Below are 22,631 nucleotides of genomic sequence, written 5' to 3'. Positions count from 1 at the left end.
TTCTATTTTCTAAGGATCTTCCAAGTTCTGACATGCCATGCTCCATGTTCTAGAATCCCTTCCAGTTTTGATAACCTACAGTTCTTTCATATTGCATTAAAACAAGGGCTGCTCCCTCCCATTGTCTTGGGATGGAGAAGTCATATTTGGGGCCTGTACTGGGCTAAGAAAGACCACATCAAGGTTTTTGAACAAAAACCAACTCTTCTCAGGGCCAGTCTCTATGATAATGCAACTTCTTTATTAATATATAATAATTATATAGATTTCATATATGCAAATATCTAAGGCTCTATTATAAGGTCTTGGTTTCTTTGTCTGGGCTGGCTGTCACCTTCAGCTCTGCAGCCTGGGCTCGGAAGACATTCCAGTGACCTAGAAGGAAGAAATTGAATAACTTTAATTTAATTGACATTGATTACCTACTTACTGTGGACCCAGAGAGTCCTGTGCTTGACCTTGGGAGAAAGATTCTGCTCATATCAGAAATGACCTCTGACTTCAAGAAGCTCATAGTCCAGTAGAGAAGAATGGAAAAGAGTGAAGGATTGGTGGGATAAAATTTGGGAATCTGAAGTACCTTAAGATTTCTGGATTCAGGTATTGTCTTCCGTGGTTAAGGGTTCAAACCCCACCTCTCTAAAGGCATTATCTGGATTCTAGTATAATGGGGAAAGGAATGAATTTGGTTTTAGATCTGGGTTGCAACTCTAGATTATTTACTAACTGACCTTGGACTAACTGACCTTGGAAAAGTTATTTCTCTCTAAAGCAGAACGATGTTGTAAAAAGAATATTGGATTTGATAGTCAGAGCACCTAATTTCAAAGCTTACCTCTGTTATTTACTATAAGTGTGACCTTGGGAAAGTCCCTGGATTTCCCTGGGCCTCTGTTTCCTCCTGTGTAAAATGGAGCTCATCATTCTTTGCATCACATGAGTCCCTCAGGATAGTTGTGAGGATCAGATGAGGAAATGTATGTTGGTGCTCCAGATACTTCCCCTCTATTTAAGACATCTCCAGCTTATCCCTCCAGCCTTGCACCAACCCTAGCATGTTTCTCTTTAACCATTGAAAGGTTAGATGAATGGCTTCCATTGGTATGATTTGGGGACTTCTCTCCTACCCCGTCCAAAGATTTCTGGAGATATTCCAGAAAGAGGGTGAGAAGGCACGTAAGGGTAGACCCAGGGGTCAGGAGACATAGATTTATGTCCTAATTGCCACTTATTAGCTGGATGCCTATATAATCTATATATATAGGTATGTATGTATATTATATATGTATGTTATCTACATACACATATTTATTTGGGGAGGAGGTCTGTCCCTATGGTTTTATTGATATAGGAATCCCCTGCGTGTAGAAACTCCCCTACTAACATATATTGGCAATTCATTTGTAACTTATAGTCTTACAGATGCCTGGGTCACTGATAGTGACTTGCCCAGGATCACACAGTCAGGATACATCAGAGACAGGTAGGACTTGAACCCAGGGCTTTCTGACTCCAAGGCTAGCCCTCTCTCCTCTCTGTCTTACTGCCTCTCACATTAGCTATATAATCTTAGGCAAATCAGCTTCACTGCTCTAAGTCTCAGTTTCCCCATCTATTAAATGAGAGTAATAGTCTCTGTGCCCCTGTCTTCACAGGGCTGCTGTGGGGTAAGAATTGGTAAATCTTGCAGGGCTATTTAAACTGGAGTTATTATCATTACTTACGTTCTTTTTCCTTTGCTGGCTATTTCCTTCCCTCACCCCTTGGCACGACTCCTCTACTTCATCAGTTCCACCTTCCTGTTCTAGCAGCAGATGGTGCAGTGGGTAAAGTGCTGGGCCTGGAGTCAGGAAAACCTGAGTTCAAATCTAGCCTCAGGCATTTATTAGCTGTGTGACCCTGGGCAAGTCACTTAACCTCTGTTTGCCTCAGCAAACAGTAACACCTACTTTCCAGAGTTGTTGTAAGGATCAAATGAAATAAAATTTATAAAGTGCTATATAAGTGCTAGCTATTATTAGACATCTCCTTTCCCACCAATCTGTACTCATTTTAGATTTCTTTGACTTCACCATCCTCCTGTACTGTCCCCCTCCTCCCCAGTTTTTTTGTTTTCCTTTGAGTATTTTCTTCCCATCATTAGATTGGAAGCTCCTTGAAGGCAGTGCTTAGCACTTAGTACCTGGCACAGAGTAGGTGCTTAATAAATGTTTATACACTATTGACTAATAGTCCCCTAGCATTTTTTGACTGACTTGACACTCTTCTTATAGGATTTGCAGTTGGTAAAGACCTTAGAGGTCATCTAGTCTAATTCCCTCATTTTACAGAAGAGGAAACTGAGACCCAAAGAAAGGAAGTGAGTTGCCCAAGGTCATACAGGGAGTATCAAAGCTTGGTTTAGAACCTGTTCTTTTGATTTCAAATCTATTGCTTTTTCCTTTACCATCCAGGCCTCCTCTGTACCCCTGGCTAAGCCCCAGGGTTAAAACCTTTCTGTCACAGAAAAAATGTGTTCTGCCCACTCTCTCATTGAGAAATCCCTGGCTGAGGGCTTCTACTGGATCTCTGTGCTGGGAACTGACGTCAGGGCCAGTGGATAGCCCATCCCTCCAGCCTCTTCACCAGCAACCTGGGCCTTCTCCAAAGGGAAGGCCTAGTCTCCCCCCTCAGTCCTGCTTATTCTCTCAGGCTCATTTCCCACAACCTGGACAGCTCCACTCCCTTCCTTGGCCAAGAGCATTCCAGAGCTCAGCTTCCTCCAGGAAGACTCCTTTGATTTATCCCACCTGCCTGAGATCTTTTCCTTTGGTTCTCTAAATTCAGTTTGCATTTTGTGATCTTATATGGATTGGTGCTATGGCAGCTAGATGGAACAGTGGATAGAGTTCTGGGTCTGGAGCCAGGAAGACTCATCTTCCTGAGTTCAAATCTAGCCTCACACACTTATTGTCTGTGTAACCCAAGGCAAGTCACTTAACTCTGTTTGCCTCAGTTTTCTTATTTGTAAAATGAGCTGGAGAAGGAAATGGCAAACCACTTCCATATATTTGCCAAGAAAACCCCAAATGAGGTCATGAAGAGTCAGACATGACTGAAACAACTGAGCAACAAACAAAAACGTGCTGGTACATTTGGATTGGGAAATGAAAATTACAAAACCTCCTCCTAGCACCTAAGGCTAGGACCTGTGGTTCCCTGAGGGCAGGGGCTATATCTCCTGTCTTAGATTGGGAATTCTCTGAAGTTAGTGGCCTTATCTCCCTCATCAGACCAAGGGCTCCCTAATGGAAGGGGCCACATTTGCCCCCCTCCTCCAGCCAAGGATTCCCTAGGGGCTTCTTGAGGAGTTAGAAATTCTGTTATGAATTCCCCCAGACTGGAAAGGTCCTAAGATCAGCCGCTTGCTCACCTTCATTTGTCCGAGTGATGAGCCGGAAGTTTTGTGCTTCTTCTTTGAATTCCTGCTTCCGAACTTTCTTGATCTGAATCAGGTGAAAAATCCCTAGGGACAGAGATGCTAGCATGAGCTGCTGTCCCCCAGGGAGACTTCCCAAGTCATTCAACCCAGTCTCCTCTTTCCAGTCATCCACCCATCCATTCAACAAAGATTAATCCCTACTATATGCAGAGCACTGAATAAAGCCCCAGGAGAGATACACAGTTTAGGTAAGATGTGATTCCTGACCTCATGAAGGGATGACACATAAAATGATTAAGATATATTCAGTGATAAGTGCATTAAGAGTTTCAAAAGCCTGGGGATTTTAATAGCATTGCATAATTTCCCAAAGGCAATCTAGCCTGCCCTCTTCCTCCTCTTCAGTTCTGGGCCCTGTTCATTGTCTTTCTGCAGTTTGTCTAAGATATTTGTGCTCATGGACCAGCTCTGTGGGTTGTCCAATCTATCTGCACAGGATTATAAGCATTTTTCACCCACTGACTTTGTGCTTTGACCTAGGATTAGGCCAAACTCAGGCTGAACACAAGTTCCTCCCTAAAACAAAGGCCTATTTTTTCTTTTAAATCAATAGTATTTCCATGCAGTTGTATGGCTAAAAGTCATGGAATACCACAACCTGAGGAATTAAAATGGCTATTAATCCCAAGGTTAATGAAGAGAAGCACAGTGTCTGTGAGTAGTTAGCAAAATATTGCACAAGAGGCATAAACATAGTTTATTGTTAAATATTCAGTAGCCATCTCTCCAGAAAAAAAGTATACATATATATGTGTATTATATATATGTACATAGACACTTAAGTTTATTATAAATTTTACTGATATAAAGGACTTATAGTACCCAATTCACAAATAATAATAAAATATATAATTGTTTTCGCAAATTTCCATTGATCCTCACAAATGTTTTTACTGATTTCTGCTGAACTTTGTGGTCCACTTATGATCCTAACCCACTGTTTTTCCAAAAGTTTATTGTCATTATGTCTGATCTGTGATCTAATGTTAAACTACTTCTCATCCTTGTATAAATTACATTCATTAAAGCTATAATTCTAAGCTTCCATACTACTGATTACAGTGGTGCTATCTTTTTAGCTTTTTTGAATAGTTGCAGCACGTAGAATATTATTTGCTTCTATACCATCAAAAGATCATTCAAACCAATTTCATGTTTTAAAACTTCACTTAAATTAAATTTTTTTTTTCACCAGCTATCCATGTTGAAATTAATTCTTCATGAGGTAAGGTAGATGGTACTAATAAGTTAAAATAATTAAAAATTCTTTCATCATTGTTTCTGTTCTATAAAAGACATAAGTTCATGTTTTGAGTTATACTTAGTAGTAAGATAACATTTAATTAACTATTTTTATTAAATTGAATGTCTTTAAACTTATCTGACTGAATCAAATCTTCAACATGAGATTCATGCTTCCTGGTACCAATCTTTAAATTTTCCAAAGCTCTCATCGCATGTTTAATTTTTATGCCTTCTGAATGTTAGTTGATCCTGACTTCAGTGAAATAGGAATTGATGAAAATTCTTCAAGATAAGTCTTGCAAGAAATTATTACCTAATTCTCCAAAGAAGAAGAAGAAGAATGAGAAGGAGAAGAAGAAGAAGAAGGAGAAAGAAGGAGGAGAAGGAGGAGGAGAAGAAGATGCATATATGATGCAGGTTAGGTGACCTTTACAACAGCAGCAGCAGCATGTAAACTATGGAAAGTCCATCTTAGTCCCAGTACTTGACCAATTTTAATAATTTCATTTTCCAGTTCCTTAGCTATAGTTTCTAGCTTGTTAGGTTGGTAATAAATAGAATAAATATTAGCCAAAAATATTTTAAGATGATTAATTTGTTTTATCTCAGTTATTGAATCAAGAGATGATTTAAACAACCCTATGATGATTTTCTAACAAATTTGTAATTATTCCAGATTTTTTCTCCACATTGTCTTAACATCATCAGAACAAAATGCAATTAAAGTCACTTTCAAATATGTTATTAAAGTCACAATCATTTAAAGTAGAAAAAAAGTTTTGAAATATATTTTGTTGTGGCTGACATCAATTCTTTTAAAGTACCATAGGACATTATTGGGGCAGGAGCTGATCGAGTTGTGCATTGACTGTGTTTAAGAACTGGCTCACAAAATTCCTGAAAATTTAATAATGAGTTTTGCAAACTGGTATGAGCTAATTCCAGTATAACCCTGAGCATAAAGGATGTCATTAGAGAGAATGTGGAACTGGAAAAGAAAGTGGGCCAGCTATGGATTGAGAGAGAGGGATCACCAGTGGGAAGTCCAGATGTTTCATTCCATTCAGCGTCAAGGGAGCTAAAGATACTCCACGTTATACTGGAATAAGCTCACATTGGGCAGCTAGGTGATCAGGCCTGAAGTTAGGAAGACCTGAGTTCAAATGTGACCTCAGACATTTACCAGCTGTGCGACCCTTGGCAAGTCACTTAATCCTGTTTGCCTCAATTTCCTCATCTATAAAATGAGCTGGTGAAGTAAATAACAAACCACTCCAGTATCTTTGCCAAGAAAACCCTAAATGGGATCACAAAGAGTTGGACACGATGGAAAAACAACTGAACAATGAAAAGCTCATATCAGCTCTCCTGAAGAGCTTTTAAATACCAAACAAACAGAAGAATTTATATTTGACTCTAGAAGTCATAGAGAACCATTAGAGTTGGTCAAGAAGGGGAATGATATGTGCTTTAGGAAATTCACTTTGGAAATTGTGTGGGAGATGGGAGTGAGTTGAGTCAGGAGATCAATTAGGACACCCCCTTTAACTTACAGATCAGGAAACAGATTCAGAGAGGGGCAGTGACTTGTTTATGGTAACACAGGTTGTAAGTGGTCAAAGCAATATTTGAATCCAGGCTAGTTCTTCTTAACACTTACTATGCCTGTTATTTTCAATGAATCTTTATATATCATGGTGGTGAATCCTTCACTATCCTGACTACTCTCTGTGGCTATATTTCTATCTGTCAATGTCCATCCCCATATATTCAGAAATAGACATGATACTCCAGCTAAGGTCTTACCTATGAATTGCCTTGATTGAGACAGATATCCTCCTACATAAGTCAGCCTCATTCCTGATTTTTTTCATTACTGAACACACAGCAGATCCTTAGTAGTAAATGGTTGCTGAATAAATGGATGAACCTTGGGATTACCTGCCTCCCTCCTCCCCCATTCCCACTCTTCAGGAGGACAGCCTGAAGGTACCGATGCCAAGAAAGACCTGGGTCCTACCCCAGACCCACAACTTTTATATATCTCCTATGAACCATTTCACAGCACTTAAAAAATAATGATAACAATTCCTTTGTCCTTTTTAAGATATACAAAGTATTTTCCTCATAATGGCCTGACTAAGAAATGAAAGCAAGGATTATTTCCCCCATTTTACAGATGAGAAGATTAAGCAAAGTGACTGACAGATGCCTAATACAGGTGAAGCCCCTAATGTGAACTGACTCCTTCTCCACTTCACCCACCCCTTACCCCTTCCTTTGGACTCAGTACCTCTTCGTACTGGTACAAAGTACTTTATCTGTCTGTGACCTCTTCATTTTCCCTTCCTTCTGACTCAGTTTCCCCTTCCTTCCTTGATATAGTCAGCATCATCATTGCCCTCCCCCAATACTCAGTTCTTATAACACTGCTTTTGAAACTCTCTTTGCATCCTGTAAGCCAAAAATGCAGCCTACAGGCATCAGGATCTGGGGCCAGGGCCAGGTGCTACCCAGGAGGTTGGTGGGACTTCAGTCAGATTAAGGGATATTCACAACCTTGGGCCTAGATTCAAGGACATTACAAGGGATGGATGTAGAGGAAGGGATTTAGAACAGCAGCTGGGGTAGAGGAGTGAGCCCTGGAATTCAGTGGGGGACTCCTGGGTTCTAGTCTTATGTCTTCCACTTTTTAGCTGTGAGACACTGGGCTAGTTACATCAGCTATCTGAGCCTTATTTTTGTCATCTCTAAAATGGGGATAATAGTGTTAATACTACCTACCTTGCAGAGTCATGGTTAGGATCAAAGCAAATAATGGCTATAAACCACTTTGTCGGTCTTAAAATGCTGTATTAGCTTATCTCTGTCTCCTTTTTTTTTTTTTTTGTCTCTCTTCCCACCTCCTCAGCTTTAGCTAAAGGGTACCTATGGCTTAGACTATATTTCTAGTCCAGGGGTGGGGAAACTGTGGCCTTGAGGCCACATGTGTATCTAGTCCCTCAGAGAATTTCTGCCCCATAGACTCTCAAAAGGTATATGTCCCACACAGAGCAGGATTCTACTCTATGTTATGGATAAGGGATTTTCAGTGACTGTGACCTCACTCCTTGTAATGGTAATTTAAATGAGAAGATCTTTCCCATCCATTAATAGGCCCATGCGACCTGCCTGGGTTACATGGAAGTTTGAATCACATGGAGCCTGTGGTGGGAAGAGTTTACTGAACAGGTGGAAGAAGAAGGAGTGGAGCAGGAAGTAAGTCAGACTAGTCAGAGCTGGGAAGGACAGAGGAAGCAGGCAGCTGGCTGTGAGTGAGAGAAGGGCATTTTGCTTAGGGGAGCCTGTTTGTGGGAAGGCCAGATAATATGTATAGACTTCTTGGTTACTATGATGGATTTCTTTGTTGCTATGATGGATTTGGTTTTCTGGTGTTGAGATTTGGTTTTCTGGTGTTTGAATAAATGTTTTGGTTCTGTCTTCCATATGGAGAGTCTGTTATATTTTGCAATTCAGAACTATGTCGGAATATTCATAGTTGCCATTGGTACTGTGAATATTGCCTTGGTGATATACTCCTTCTTGTGGTAGTTCATTCAGTTGTAGGATAGCTATGATGGCTAAAAAGTTCTTCCTTTCATGCAGCCTGAAGCTACCTCTCTGAGACTTCCTCTGCTTTCCCTTCCCCCACCCCCAATCCTCCACAGCTGATTTTGGTTCTACCTTCAAGGCCACACAGGACAAAAGGGGATCTAACCTCTTACATCATACCAATATAAAAGTGATATGTCAATCTCTAGGATTCATTCCTTCCTACTCCCTATGTATGCACCAGCCTGATCCCATCTTCCCAAATTGCCTCCTAAAAGTACTGCTCCACACACATGATCCTTTTGCTTCCAAGGGCTCCTGAATGCTTCTAACTTATGATAACCCTCCAGATATTTGAAGACAGATATTATGCCTCCCATTCCCCACCAAAATTTCTTTTTCCAAGTTCCTTGAACCATCCTTTAAGACAAAGTTTTGCATCTTTTCCTAGTTCACATTTTCTATAGGATGCAGTATGAGCTCCTTAGCCTGACATTCAACGACCTTCTCCAGTTTCTCCCTTTAGCTGTATTTCTTACAACTTGCTCATGCAAACCTCCTGTCAGGCCAGCTTCCATGAGTCCTGAACAAACCAGACTCATGACTACATTTCCTCACATCTTTTCTCCCAGTTAGAATATCCTCCCTCTTCTCTGCCTCTTCAAAACAACCACATAATCTCAGAGTTGGGAGGCACCTCAGCGGGCACCTAATCCAACATATACCTGAATAGGAATTCCCTCTTGTACATGCCTCACAAATCGCCACCCTCTTCTCTTGGATTCTCTCTCCACCTGGGCTTCCATGACACTGCTCACTCCTGGTTCTCATCCTGCCTATCCGACTTCTCTTCAGGCTGCTCAGTTAGACGTCCATCCATGCCATACCCCTTAACTAAGGTTGTACCCCAGGCCTCTGAACTGGGTCTTTTCTTTCCTCTTTGCACTGTTTCCTTTGGTGATATCATCTCCTAGGAGTTCAATGATCACCTCTCTACAAAAAACCCCAGATTATACATCCAGTCATTTTGAACTTGATATCCTGTTAGCATCTCAAACTTAACATGTCCCAGACAGAACACATTATTTTTTCCCTAAAACCCCCTTGACTTCTGAACTTCCCTGTTATTGTTGAGGGCACCATCATCCTTCCAGTCACTCATGTTTGCAGCCTCAGTGTCATCACTGTCTCCTCACTTTCCCCTGATCTGTTGTCACATAGAGGATTCTACCTTTATAATAGTTTTTTTCCCAGTCCCCTTCTCTCCATTCATACAACCACCACCCCTAATTCATCACCCCCATGGAACTATCTCATTGGTCTCCCTCCCTCAGCTCTCTTCCCCCTCCAGTCTGTTCTCCACACAACTGCCAATGTGACTTTCCCTAAAGCAGGTCTGACCATGTCACTCCCTCCTCAGTAAAGTTCAGTGACTTCCTCTCAACTCCAGGATTCAATGTAAAATCCTTTGGTATTTAAAGCTCTTCACAGCCTGGTCCCATCCTACCTCTCCAGTCCACACACACACTACAATCCAGTCATATTGGTCTCCATACTGTTCTTTGCCTACGACACTCTATCTCTGGTCTTTGTGCCTTTGTACTGACTGTCCAGCATGCCTGAAATACTCTCACTCCTGGTCTTCCCCTCTCAGTTTCCTTGACTATCTTTAACATTCAACTCAAATGCCACCCTTTTGTAGGAGACCCTTCCAATTCCCACCAGCTGCCAGAGACTTCCCTTGGATCTATTCTGTAGGTATCTTTTATCTTCTTTTCTCCCTCGTTAGAATGGAATGGAAGGTCCTGGAGCACTGGAGTTGGTTTTGCTTTTCTTTGTCTCCCAAGTGCTTAGCTCAAAGCTTGGCATGTGTAAGTACTTAACAAATGGTCGTTGACTGATTGATTGATTTTTCCAGCCTCTGCTCTACCTCTGTCTCCCTAAGGGAACTCAATACTCCCTACGGAGCTTATTCCACCTTTTTACATCCCTAATTGTTGGGAATTTTTGTCTTAGCTAAATTGAAATCTACCTTTCTGCAGTTCCTATATCCTCATCCTCTGCCCATTTATTCCTGGTTCTGCCTTCTGGGGTCAAGCTGAACAAGTAAGTCTACATCAATTCTAAGCCCAACTCAAACCTCCTTTCCTCCATGAATCCTTCTTTGACTACCTCAACTGGCACCGATTTCTCCCTCCACTAAGCCCCTATGGCATCTACTTTCTGTACTCATCATTTGTCTCTGGGCATTTATATTTACATGAATTTTCCCTCTTGGTGCCTAATGTCAGATGGTTGCTGAACAAATGTTTGCTAATATCTTACCTTCCTAATAATTCACTAGCTGGGTGAATGATTTGTTAACATCTTTGAGGACAGAATCTGTGTCTTTCTTTATGTTCCTGTTCCCATTGAGATAGGAAGAAAGCTAGTTCTTGAGCACCTAGTTGCCCACAATGAATTCAATTCACTTGCCCAGGTTACTTAAAGAAATTGGTGGGTGCAATTGCTGAGTGACTGCTAGTGATCTTGGAAAGATCTCAGAGAATGGGAGAGATGCCTGCCAGAGAGATAATGGATTTACAATGCAAAATGAAGGGTAAATTTTGGGACTTGGCCAACGTGAGAATTTGTTTTGCTGGATTATGCACATTTATCATTAGGAATTTTTTTTTACTGTTTAATTGGGAGGAGAAGGCAGTAAGAAGGAGAGATATAAAATGTAAAAAAATAAAATTTACTACCAATAATAGAGAAAATTGGGAAACATGCTACAAGACTGAATATAGTCAAATGTCTCAAGTTTCAAAAAAAAAAAAGAAACAGTGGAATCTTCAAGTTATGGGCTTGTGAGTTGGATTTCACTCAATTTCTTGAGAAATTCTAGAATGCATTTTATAAGAGATCATTTGTAAGCATTTAGAAAGAGAAGTGGTGATCACAAGGAGGCAATATGACATCATCATGGCAGGCTGTGGCAGACTAATTTCACTTCTGTTTTTGACAGGGTATGCAAATGAGTAGGTCAGAGTTACAGGATTTCATCAAAGAATCAGAGTTCCTCCTGCTCTCCTTGTGGACAAAGTGGAGAAATGTTAACTAATTGGTAGTGCAGCTATGTGGATTCAGAATTAGTTGAATGGATGGGCCCAAAAGTAGTCATTAATAGTTCAATGTCAGCTTGGGGAGAGGATCCAATGCTTGCCATTTTTGTTGATGACTTAGATAAATGGCATAACTGTTACGCTTCTCCTATTTGCAGAGGATACAAAGCCATATTGAAGGTCCAAAGGATCTTGATGGTCTAGAACTGTCTAGGCTGAATCTGTCGTAAAATATATCAGGAATAAATGTAAAGCCACAAAACCAAAGGCTCAAAGAGTTGGAAGGGACCTTGGGGGTCTATTCTAAACAATAGCTGAATAGCAATCCCCTATACATCATCCTTGATAAGAGAGATACAATTTAAGTTGGAGGAATGATTATAATGTAAAATTCACAAGGCAGAGTCACTGATGTTATTTGGGTCATAATAATCATCACAGATAAATATTGTAAGTACCCTGACAGTATGATGCCACTGGATCCAGGAGAGAGGAATCTCTTAGTGAGGCAGGAGAACACTGTCCCTTCAGATTTTTTAAGTCTATGATTCTAAAATGAATCTACGATTCTAAGGTTCCATTATTTCATGAGAGCAGGACTGGGACCACTCCAGGCCAACCTGACCAGTGGTTACTCACCTTTTACCAGCTTCCATATGTAAATCTCCACATAATCAGAGGCTTCCTGCTCCAGGGCAATTCGACGAAGGCTTTCAGGACTTGGAGAGACAAGGGTATGGACAAGTACCTGACTGGGCCCTGCTGGGCATCTGGTGGTACTGACCTCATCACTGGGGTTGGTCCTGTCCTCTGGAAGAAAGGAAGGATTCATTAATTCTCCTGCTCTCTACCATGCTTCAGCTTTAAGGTTGACCCTAGACATAATGGGAAGAGGTGACTTCCTTGGAGGCGTGATGACAAATAGCTACTCCAAAGCATGGAAATATTCTGTGAGACTAGCCAGGCACTCTTCCTTGTTTTAAAATTGCCCCTTCAGGGAGGTGAGAGAAAAACATGAAGTCTACTCTCATCACATTCCACTAAAGGAAAGAATAAAATGCACACTCATTTTGGTAGGAAAACCTATCTCACAATACAGGAAAGTGGGGGATAAGGGGACAAGCAGGGTGGGGGGGATGATAGAAGGGAGGGCATGGGGAGGAGAGTGCAATTCGAGGTCGACACTCATGGGGAGGGATAGGATCAAAAGAGAATAGAAGTAATGGGGGACAGGATAGGATGGAGGGAAATATAGTTAGTCCTATACAACACAACTATTATGGAAGTCATTTGCAAAACTACACAGATTTGGCCTATATTGAATTGCTTGCCTTCCAAAGGGAAGGGGTGGAGAGGGAGGGAGGTAAAGAAGTTGGAACTCAAAGTGTTAGGATCAACTGTCGAGTAATGTTCCTACCACTAGGAAATAAGAAATACAGGTAAAGGGGTATAGAAAGCTATCTGGCCCTACAGGACAAAAGAGAAGACAGAGACAACGGCAGAGAGGGATGATAGAAGAGAGAGCAGATTGGTCTTAGGGGCAATTAGAATGCTTGGTGTTTGGGGGGGGAGGGGATAAAAGGGGAGAAAATTTGTAACCCAAAATTTTGTGAAAATGAATGTTAAAAGTTAAATAAATAAATTTAATTTAAAAAAAAAAGAAAAAAAAAGAAAAAAAAATTGCCCCTTCACCCTCCATATTGTAATTTTTCCTTAAATTGTAGGCAAGAAAACCTAATATGTAAATCATGATACTTGTACTAATAATAATGGCAAATTATCATTTATGATTATTTGTGAGAAATAAAGATATCTAGTGAGAAATGAGAATTTTTAGTGAGAACATAATGAAAAATAATGATACTTGCACTAAAGCCCTCCCGAATGCCTCACTATGACATGGAGGTGATCCTGGGATCTCCAAGGCAATGCTAATAGAGTGTAAGTTCTAGCAGGTTCCACTAAGCTGAAAAGGTTGAAGGACAAAAAGATCCAAAAAGTTGTTGACAGATTAGGACAGTGGTGACAAATTTGAATAGAAATGGATTCCTGCAGGTGCATATTGACTTAGAAAGCTACCAATTAACATTATCCATACTTTATTGCATTTTATTTATTTCATTAAATATTCTCAATTACATTTTAATCTGGTTTGTGTAAAATATGATGGTCAGACAAGCTAATGTAATTGAGGGGGTAAATTTAGAGGTGTAGCATTCAGGAATGACTCCCTGTACTCAGCTCTAGTCAAACTGCACATGGAGTATTGTGTTAAGTTCTGGTCATCCAACTTGAGAAGGACATTGATAAGCTGGCAAACATCAGGGGAGGGAAATTGAGGAAACATTGAGTTCATCCATATGAGGAATGGTTGAAAGAAAGGAAAGAGAAGACATGGGGGAAAGAAGGGACATAACAGTGGTCTTCAACTATTTTGTAAGTTGGGCCCAAACATGGAGGATTTGCATAAGACTTTCCTCATTGGTGGAGACAATTATGACTTGACATTACAAGCTTGTATGAGGACCTAGAACCTTTGGAGAAAAGAGAGATTCTTTTTCCTCTGTGCTCCAAGAGAAGAGAGGCAAGCTTGACAGATGTTGAGAATCTAGCTTTCCCCTACATGCCTTCTTTCCAAAGTTTCTTTCCTTTTTCTCCTCAGAAAAAAATCTAGAACCACATATGTCCTCTCTTGGAGCAAAAATTTAGAAGAAGGTCTTTTCTCTCCTAAGATTGTCAAGGAAACCAAGTATATTAAAATACAGTTATTAAAATATTTTTTAAAAAAAGAAGTTCATGAACCCCAGGTTAATAAGCTCTGTTGGAGTCTAAATCACTCTTGAGCTATAATTTTCTCTATAACGTATCCTTCAGAGAAGGAAGAAGACTGACAGCTGAGACATTCAGAAGTTTATAGGTGGATAAAAATCTGAGGAAGGGCCCAATGGTAAAATCTACATTCTCTATTAGTTGTACATAAAAGGACAAAATTTAGGCAAAAAAGAAGAGATGTCCTAAGACAAGAAAACAAACAGGTACCACTGAAACTTGGTGGGATGAAACATGTAACTGGAATGTCTCTGGATGAGAGTATCTTATCCAAAATAAACAGGATAGGTGTGAGGTGAGATATTAAGGCGGAATCATGTGAGTAAATGAAGCAGAGGAGGGTAGCGTGGTGGAAAACATTTAGATGATGATCAAAGTGGGAAAAAACAAAAATGATACTATCAGTAGAGTATACTATAGACTGTCTGGACAGAAAGAGGCAATAGATGAGAAATTTGGGAAACAGGTCCCACAAAATGTTAGTTACCCAAAAAACCATCACAAATAGTGAATAATGAGCAAAATCTATTTGTCCAAGCAGAGACATTAGTCAGACTAGAATATACCAGACAATTTATTCATGGTGAAAGATTTTTCCCACTGGATGGTCTCATCTACCACCAATATATGATACTGTAGTGTTGGGGTACTTCAATTATCCAGCTGTTTGCTGGCGTTTTCTCTAAGAACAGAGCACCTAATAACCTTGTGATCAGTCTTAGTGATAATTTTGTCTTTCATAAGATGGGGGAGCTGACAAAGTGGAATTTTATTCTGGATCTGGATTCTCACCAACAGTAACTGGTTGCTAAGATGAAGATGAAAGGAACCTTAACGGGGGGGAAATGACCACCTCCTCTTAGAGTTTGTGATAAAAGAAGAAAATAAAGCTGGATGTAGAGCAGATTTCAAAGGATTCAGATGAAGTATAAGTAAAATGAGATGCCATGGATTTTCCCCAAGGAAGAAGTCAGTTGAGGAGGGCAGAAATTTTGATGACACAAATGGAAATGAAAAATAGAAGTTGTCAGAAGAAACTAATGTAGATGCACGAACCATCCAACTTAGCTTTTAAAAGAATATACACAGAAGATGGAAGCCATGGGTAGATAATCATAGGACCATAAATCTAGAGATGAAGAAGCCAATGAGTCCAACTCCATTATTTTGTGCTGTTCTTGTGGAAAAGTGTATAGCACATTGTAGGTACTTAATAAATCTTATTACCTGATTGATTTATTGGAGGAGAAAAGGGAAAGATGTGGACTAAATGACAATACAGATCAAGTGGATTTGTAATGGGATCAAGGGTCAGCCTCAACAAGTAGCTATTTATGACAAAGTGATAGGAAGTCTTCAGTGGAGTGCCCCAGGGACTGAATTGGACTTAGATAAAGGCATGGATAGTATGCTCATAGAATGTGCAGATGAGACAAAATGGAATGTTAGCTAATGCACTGAATGGATGAGAGTCAGGATCCAAAAGGATCTTGAAAAATTAGAAAACTGGACTGAATCAAAAGCCTTACCCTTGGGGTAAAAAAAATTACTTCACAAATAAAGATGGGGGAGAGACAGGCAGACATCAGTTTGCCCAGAAAAAGATCTGAAAGGTTAGTGGGCTGCATGCTCAATATGAGTCAACTGTGTGATGTGGCAACCAAAAAAATTAATGCAATTTTGGGCTGGGTTAAAAGAAGTCTGACTTTTAGGAATAAGGAGTTGATGGTCCCTCTGTATTCTGTACCTGGAGTATTTTGTTTAGTTCTGCGTGACACAGTTTACCAAGAATACTGATAAGCTGGAGAGTGTCCCAAGAAGGGCAGCCATGATTGGAAGAGCCCTTGAGTCCATGCTAGGTACCTGTCAGCAGGAGGAACTGGAAAAGAGAAGACTTGGAAGGGACGTTACTGATGGCTTCAAGGATATTACCTGGATGAGATTTGTTCTTTTTTGGCTTCAGAAGGGAGAACTGGGAGCAGGGCATGAAAGTTGCAGAGAGACAGAATTGGGTTTGATATCAGGAAAAACTTCCAAACAATTAGAAGCACCCAAAAGTGAAATGGGATGCAGTGGATTCCTTTTGACTGAAGGTCTTTGGGCAGTGGCTAAATGGAACCGCCACTTACGTTGCAATGGGGATTTTGTTTCAGCTAGAGAGATTAGATGAGGTGGTTGTGGAGGCCATTTGCATCTCAGAAATTCTGTGATTCTGTGAGAACCTGAAGTTCAGAAACAGACTTTGCTCCAATTGGAAATCCACAAAAAGTGATCATCCAGCCTCCACTAAACAAGTCCAAGGAGAGGGAACTCACTTCTTTTGGACAGCTCTTAACTGCTAGGAAATTTTTCCTTATCTTGAGTCAAAATCTGTCTCCTCTAAGTACAAGGCTGAAAATTGACAGGGAAAATATGCTGGCCTGAAAGGAAAGAGAAATTGGTTCTTGTCCTAGCTCAGTTGGATCAATTTTCTTCTTTAATTTTCAGTTTCTCTTTCTGTATAATAGGGGTGATCTTTACTTTTATTTATTTGTTTTTGGAATATGTCGGAGTTAGGTGACTTGCTCAGGGTCACACAGCTAATAAGTGTCTAAGGCTGGATTTGAATTCAGTTCCTCCTGATTCCAGGGCTGGTGCTCTATGCACTGCTCCACCTAGCTGCCCCAGAGTGCCACCTATCTCATTTTGGGAGCCTTACTCCTCATGCCCTCACCTTCCCCTGGGACCACATCCTACTAGGCAGTTCTTTCTTACATCTGATATGCTGACGTTCCCAGTCCATGTTCCTCCTGCCCTTAGAAGAAATGGACTATACCCAGCCCCGCTGTTGTTCGGAACAAAGCACTGGGGGTATCAGAGGAAGGTCCCTGGAACCTCGGTAAGAGTCAGAAGACTTGGGTTGTGTTCCTTGTGATGTTACTAACTAGTAGTAACTAACTACTAACTAGTAGTAGTGTGACCTTGGACAAATCATTTGTCTCTCCCTGGGGGATAATCTTGAATGCTGCTTCCAGCTCTAGGATTCTAGATCTGTTCTAAGAGTTCCTAATTGTATTGTTCTAAAGTTCCTTGATCTGTCATTCCATATGTACACATGTATACATGCATGTACCTATACATATTTATATAGGTATGTATGTATGTATGGGAACCTTTGAAGGCAGGGACTATCTCTGCCTCTCTTTGCATCTCCAGGGCTTAACCCAGTGCCTGGCACAAAGTAGGTCCTTAACGAATGCTTGTTGACTTGCATTCCAAGATTCAGAGGTTCTGTAGTCCTAAAATACTAAGTCTATGGTTCTAGTACTCTTATGACATTTTAATGGCATGGCAAGGTTTGCAAAAGATTTATTACTTTCTTTGATCAGCTGATATTTATTATCTCATTTGATCTTCATAAGAGCCCTATGAGGGGGGCAGCTAGGTGGTGCAGTGGACAAAGCACTGGCTCTGGAGAGGGGAGGATCTGAGTTCAAATCTGGCCTCAGACTCTTACTAGCTATGTGACCCTGGCAAGTCACTTAACCCCAATTGCCTCCCCCCTCCAAAAATCCTAGCCCTAGGTAAGGAGGAAACTACAGCTCAGAGACGGGGGACGTACTTTCCCATGGTCACCTAGGTCAGTAAGTGCATGAGGCAAGTTGTGAACCTAGCTCTCTTCTGTCTCCAGGTAGGTCCAGTGCTCTTTTTTAGTGTCTATGGATTTTACAGTCCTGAGACTCTGGGAACCTTCGCTGGTGTCTGGGTGCCCCCATGCTTCCCACCTCCCACCTTCTCACCCACCAGTACCTGGGCAGATCTTGCAGCACTTCCCTTCTACCTTCTCTGGGTAGAGGCAGCCATAGTCCCTGGGGCAGGTCACTCGCTGACAGTCCTGACGGCCATCTTGACAGGTGCAAAGGATGCAGGGCAGGGGTCCGAAGGAGCGGAAGGCTGGGTGCCACACCTCCCCATGAGAATACGTCTTTCCATTGTACGTACAGGCTGGAAGGGAGAGAGGCCTCAAGTCAGAACTGGGTTCTTCCAGGCTGGGCAGAAAGAGGAAGGGAGGCCTGGTCCTGTCCCTGGGGAGACCTCAGTCTGAATGGGGACGTACATCTTCAAGTCAGGGGTCCCTCATTTCTTTTTGTGTCACGGTCCCCTTTATCAGTCTACTAAAACTTATATATACTGCTTCTCAGAATCATTTTTTAAATGCATAAAATAAAACACATAGGATTACAAAAAAAATGAATCATATTGAAATAGTTATCAAAACATATGTTTTTAAATATAAATTCAGGGACCCCAAGTTCAGAACCTGTCTTCTAAGTCTGAGTGTCTTTGGCCCACCCCATGACTTTTTTGTGGCATGCTGCTCAGTTTCTAATGCAGTCTCGTGTAGATTTGGACTCAGGAAAAGGAAAAGCTTCCGAAGATCATAATTGTACCACAATGGAACAAGCTTCCTTGGGAGAGAGTGAGCTTCCTGTCACTGGTGATGTCCAACCAGAGACTGGATGAAGTTCTATTAGGCATTCTGGCACTGGGAGAGAGGCGATGACCTCTGAGGAGTCTCCTAGCTCTGAGAGTCTGTGATTCTTTTTCTGACTTCCTTTGGGTCTTCCCTGATTTGTCGTGGACCTTAAGGATGATTTTCCCAGCTGCTCTAGAGACACATTCTTAGTTTCTAAACCCCTGAGAAGTCCCTTCCCTCTCTCAGATTGGAAACCAACAGTCTAAGAAATATTCCTCTTTTTTTAACCTAATCACATACTGTCCATGTTTCAGCATGACTATGGCAGGCTGAGAGGCTGTTGGGCCCTTAGGTGACAGCACCATAGAATCCCAGAAACTGAGAATCATAGACTCTTAGATTAATAAAACATCAAAATAGCACTATTATAATCACAGACAGTCAGAATCTCAGACTTGTGGAATATCAGAATCTCAGAACTTCAGAATCTTAAATAATTCATGAAGGGGGTGCAGAGTGTGGGAGTGTGATATTAACCCTCCCTCCAGGCAAGTGGATACACCCTGTCCCTGTGGCCAGCCTTCTGGAGGAACAGAGAATGCCCTTCTGCATGGGTCACGGCAGGATGGTATCATGGGGAAAGTCCCAGAGAAGTCAGGAGTGCTGGGTTCTTATTGGGGATCAAAATTAAAGTGCCCTATAAGTACAAACTAGCTAACTTTGGCACATCCTCTCTCTTCCTCTGTCTACATCCTCTTCCACATCTGATAAATGAGTTTGTTGAACTGGATAATTTTTAGTGTTTCCTCCAGCTCTGACATTCTGTGTTCTAAGGTCCTGCCCTAGCACTAACATTCTGTGTTCTGAGACCCCTCCCAATTCTAACATTCTGTGTTCTAAAGCCCCTTCTACCTCTGACGTGCTATGTTCTAAAGTTCTTCTCAGCTCTGACATTCTCCGTTCTGAAGTTCCTTCTAGCTCTGACATGCGATATTCTAAGGCTCTTTGTGGTTCTGACATTCTAGATTCTAAGGCTCCTTCCATTCTAAAAGCCTATGACTCTAATTCCTTGATCTGTGTACTTACTCCCATATCCACCTCAGGCCTTACCTTTCTTATGTTTCTCTTTGAGGACTATCTTGACTGTGGTGCTGCCGCTCCCCTTCTGTCCAAAGTGTCTGGGGATAAAGCCCAGGGAGGAGCTGAGGCCTGTGGGAGCTGTGGTTCCTGGTGCCCGCCTGTTCCCACTCTGGCTAACGCATGGATCCTGGGAATGCCTCTGCAAACAAAAAATACCAGGCTGATTCAAAGGAGGGTGAGAGCCTGGAGTCAGATGCAGGACCTCAGAAAGGCAGCTAAGGTGAGATCCAAGACAGGCTTCCCCATGCTGGGAAGACAATGGCTTCTGGAGAGATCCTCTGCCACAAATCCTTGGGGCAGCTGGAGGGATGAGGTGGGTGTGGAGAGTTGGGGCATCTCCTAGCCCGTCAGGAGTAACCAGGTAAAGCAATGTATTTCTATAGCACTGCAAAGTTCTTCGTTTCCCATGACTCCCTTTCACATATTCTTTGTTCAAGATCTGGGATTTCTCCCCGCCCCCGATCTCATTCTGTCTTCTCTGAACATAGCTCACAATGCCCTCTCCTACCAGGAAGAGATTTGACTCCCATCCCCACCCCTTGTCTGTTGAAGTCTCTTCTTTCCTTCATCTCAAGTATTGTTCCCCCACAGCATGCTATGTTCTAAGATCCCTCCCATCTCTGACATTCTGTGTTCTAAAGGCTTTCCCATTTCCGACATTCTGTATTCTAAAGGCTCTCTCATCTCCGACATTCTGTGTTCTAAAGGCTCTCCCATCTCTGACATTCTATGTTCTAAAGGCTCTCTCATCTCTGATATTCTGTGTTCTAAGGTCCCTCCCAGCTCTGACATTCTGTGTTCTAAAAAAGAGTTAGCTATAGAATCAGAATCTTTGACTGGCAGAGCTGGAGTGGACCTTAAGACATAGAAGATGTCACAAAGACAGTATCCTTTTCAGATTCACAGATGACATGAAGCTAAGAGGGGCAGCTAACAGAATGGAGGATGGAGTCAGTAACCCAAGTAAGTTTGGGAGGCTAGAAAATTGGGCTGACTCCAATAAGCTGTTATTTAATAAGGTTGAATGTAAACTCTTAGTCATAGATTCACAAAAAAAGACTTCACAGGCATAAGATGGGGAAGACATGTTTAGAGGGAAGTTGTCCAGGAGTGTGGCGCTGGCCAGCTCCAACTGGTTCATGGGAGCTGATTGTCAAGGTTTCAGTAAACTTTTATACCTCAGAAATCAGAGCTTGATTTATTCTTTTGCTGATTGTCTAGGCATAAGAAAGTGATGGAGGAAATAATATTACTGATTAAGCTTAAAAGTATATCTTGCTTTCTGGAGAGCCAGTTGTTAAACATTTGCCAGCACACCCATGAACATCTCAAAAAAGATCTCAGGATTTTTAGTGGTTTAATGAGTCAGCAATATGACACAGCAAACAAAAAAAATGAATGTAATCATGGGCTGCATGAAGAGGGACATAGCTTTTCCCTCTTTATATTGCCCTGGCAGTCCACATTTGGAGAACTGCATTCAGTTCTGGGAGCCACCATTTAATAATTATTAATTTATTAATGATTAATTAGTAATATAAATTATTAATTACATATTACAGAATTAATAATAATAAAAATAGAAATTAAATTTAATAATTTAAGAAGGACATTGATCTTCTAGAGATCATCTGAGAGAAGGCAACCAGAATGAGGAAGAGTCTATGCCATATGAAGATCTATTGAAGGAAGTGGGCATGTTTACTCTGGTAAAGAGAAGATTAAAGGGAGATATAATAGGGGTCTTCAAGTATATGAAAGGCCTTCATAGGGAAGGGGAATAGATTTGTTGGACTACATTTTAGCCCCAAAGTTGGCAAGACTAGGAGAAATGGGGGTACTTTGCAGAGGAACAAATTTGGGCTGGATGTCAGGAAAGACTTCCTGACAGGGACATTCCAAAGTAGAATAAGCTTCCTTGAGGGGCAATGGGAGGACCTCATTGGAGGTCCTTAAACATAGAATGAGTGACCAGTGATAGACTATGTTGTTATGGGAATGTGTTAGACTGGTTGACTGTCAGCTTCCCTTTCAACTCTGAAGTCATTCTATCATTCTATGATTATAAAATGGCAGAGTTGGAAGGGTGCGATGCTATGGTCCAGCTCCTTCATTTACCAAGGAGATCAAGAAATAGAGAGAAACAATGACTTGCTCCAGATTGTAAAGCAAATGAATGGTGCATACAGGACTGAAACCCATGACCCCTGACTTACTGATCAAAACTGGGGTGTGCTGGTAAATGTTTAATAACCAACTTCTGAAAATGCAGGACATACTTTTAAGTGTAGTCTGCAATATGAACATTTTCTCCATTGCTTTTTTAAGCTTAGACAATCAACATCATAATAAATTAAGCTCTTATTTGTAGCATTTACTGATTTCTGAGGTGTAATGCTTACAAAAATACAGCAGTTGGTTCTCCTGAGCTGGTCTGAGCTGTCTCCAGCCCACCCCTGAATCTAGGATCCTGTCCACATACTTTCTCTTTCTTAACACTTACTGATCCTTGTTTGTCTAGATGTGGTCTTGATTGGGGATGTGAGGCCGGTGCTCAGAAGGGGAGGAAAGAGGGTTTGAATATTAGATAGAAAAGGAGTTTGAACTCAATCTGCCAAGAAGAGTATATGTGGCTAAAGGAATAATGTGATGGAGAGAGCATTAGATGGGAAGTTGGGAATGTGAGATTTTGAACCTCTCTCCTGACACCGATTCACTGTGTGACCTTGGACAAAACACCCGACCTCTCTGAACCTCTGTTTCCTCCCCTGTCAAATTGGAATCA

The 22,631-nt window shown here is 41.3% G+C and overlaps 1 protein-coding gene across 4 annotated transcripts in view; it reads right to left on the bottom strand.

Annotated features, from left to right (window-relative positions):
- Positions 1-220: 220 nt before the first annotated feature.
- The window catches only part of CHRDL2 (chordin like 2), an 82,038-nt gene continuing 59,627 nt past the window's right edge, over positions 221-22,631 (bottom strand). The window contains exons 7-12 of one of the 4 annotated variants that reach the window (XM_072610848.1): positions 19,817-19,985; positions 18,040-18,234; positions 12,061-12,231; positions 3,413-3,505; positions 1,725-1,840; positions 221-375 (exon numbers count right to left, since the gene is read on the bottom strand). In XM_072610848.1, coding sequence (XP_072466949.1) covers positions 337-375; positions 1,725-1,840; positions 3,413-3,505; positions 12,061-12,231; positions 18,040-18,234; positions 19,817-19,985 — 783 coding nt within the window. In that variant the 3' untranslated portion in view covers positions 221-336. Of the gene's footprint in view, positions 376-434; positions 902-1,724; positions 1,841-3,412; positions 3,506-12,060; positions 12,232-18,039; positions 18,235-19,816; positions 19,986-22,631 lie in introns of those variants that run through there. The other 3 variants (XM_072610851.1, XM_072610847.1, XM_072610850.1) reach the window with 3 other exon arrangements.

This window comes from Notamacropus eugenii, chromosome 5, assembly GCF_028372415.1.
Source record: "Notamacropus eugenii isolate mMacEug1 chromosome 5, mMacEug1.pri_v2, whole genome shotgun sequence".
NCBI classification, from domain to species: Eukaryota; Metazoa; Chordata; class Mammalia; order Diprotodontia; family Macropodidae; genus Notamacropus; species Notamacropus eugenii.
Note: the sequence above shows the minus strand (reverse complement) of the source record. Positions and strands in the feature narration are given on the sequence as shown.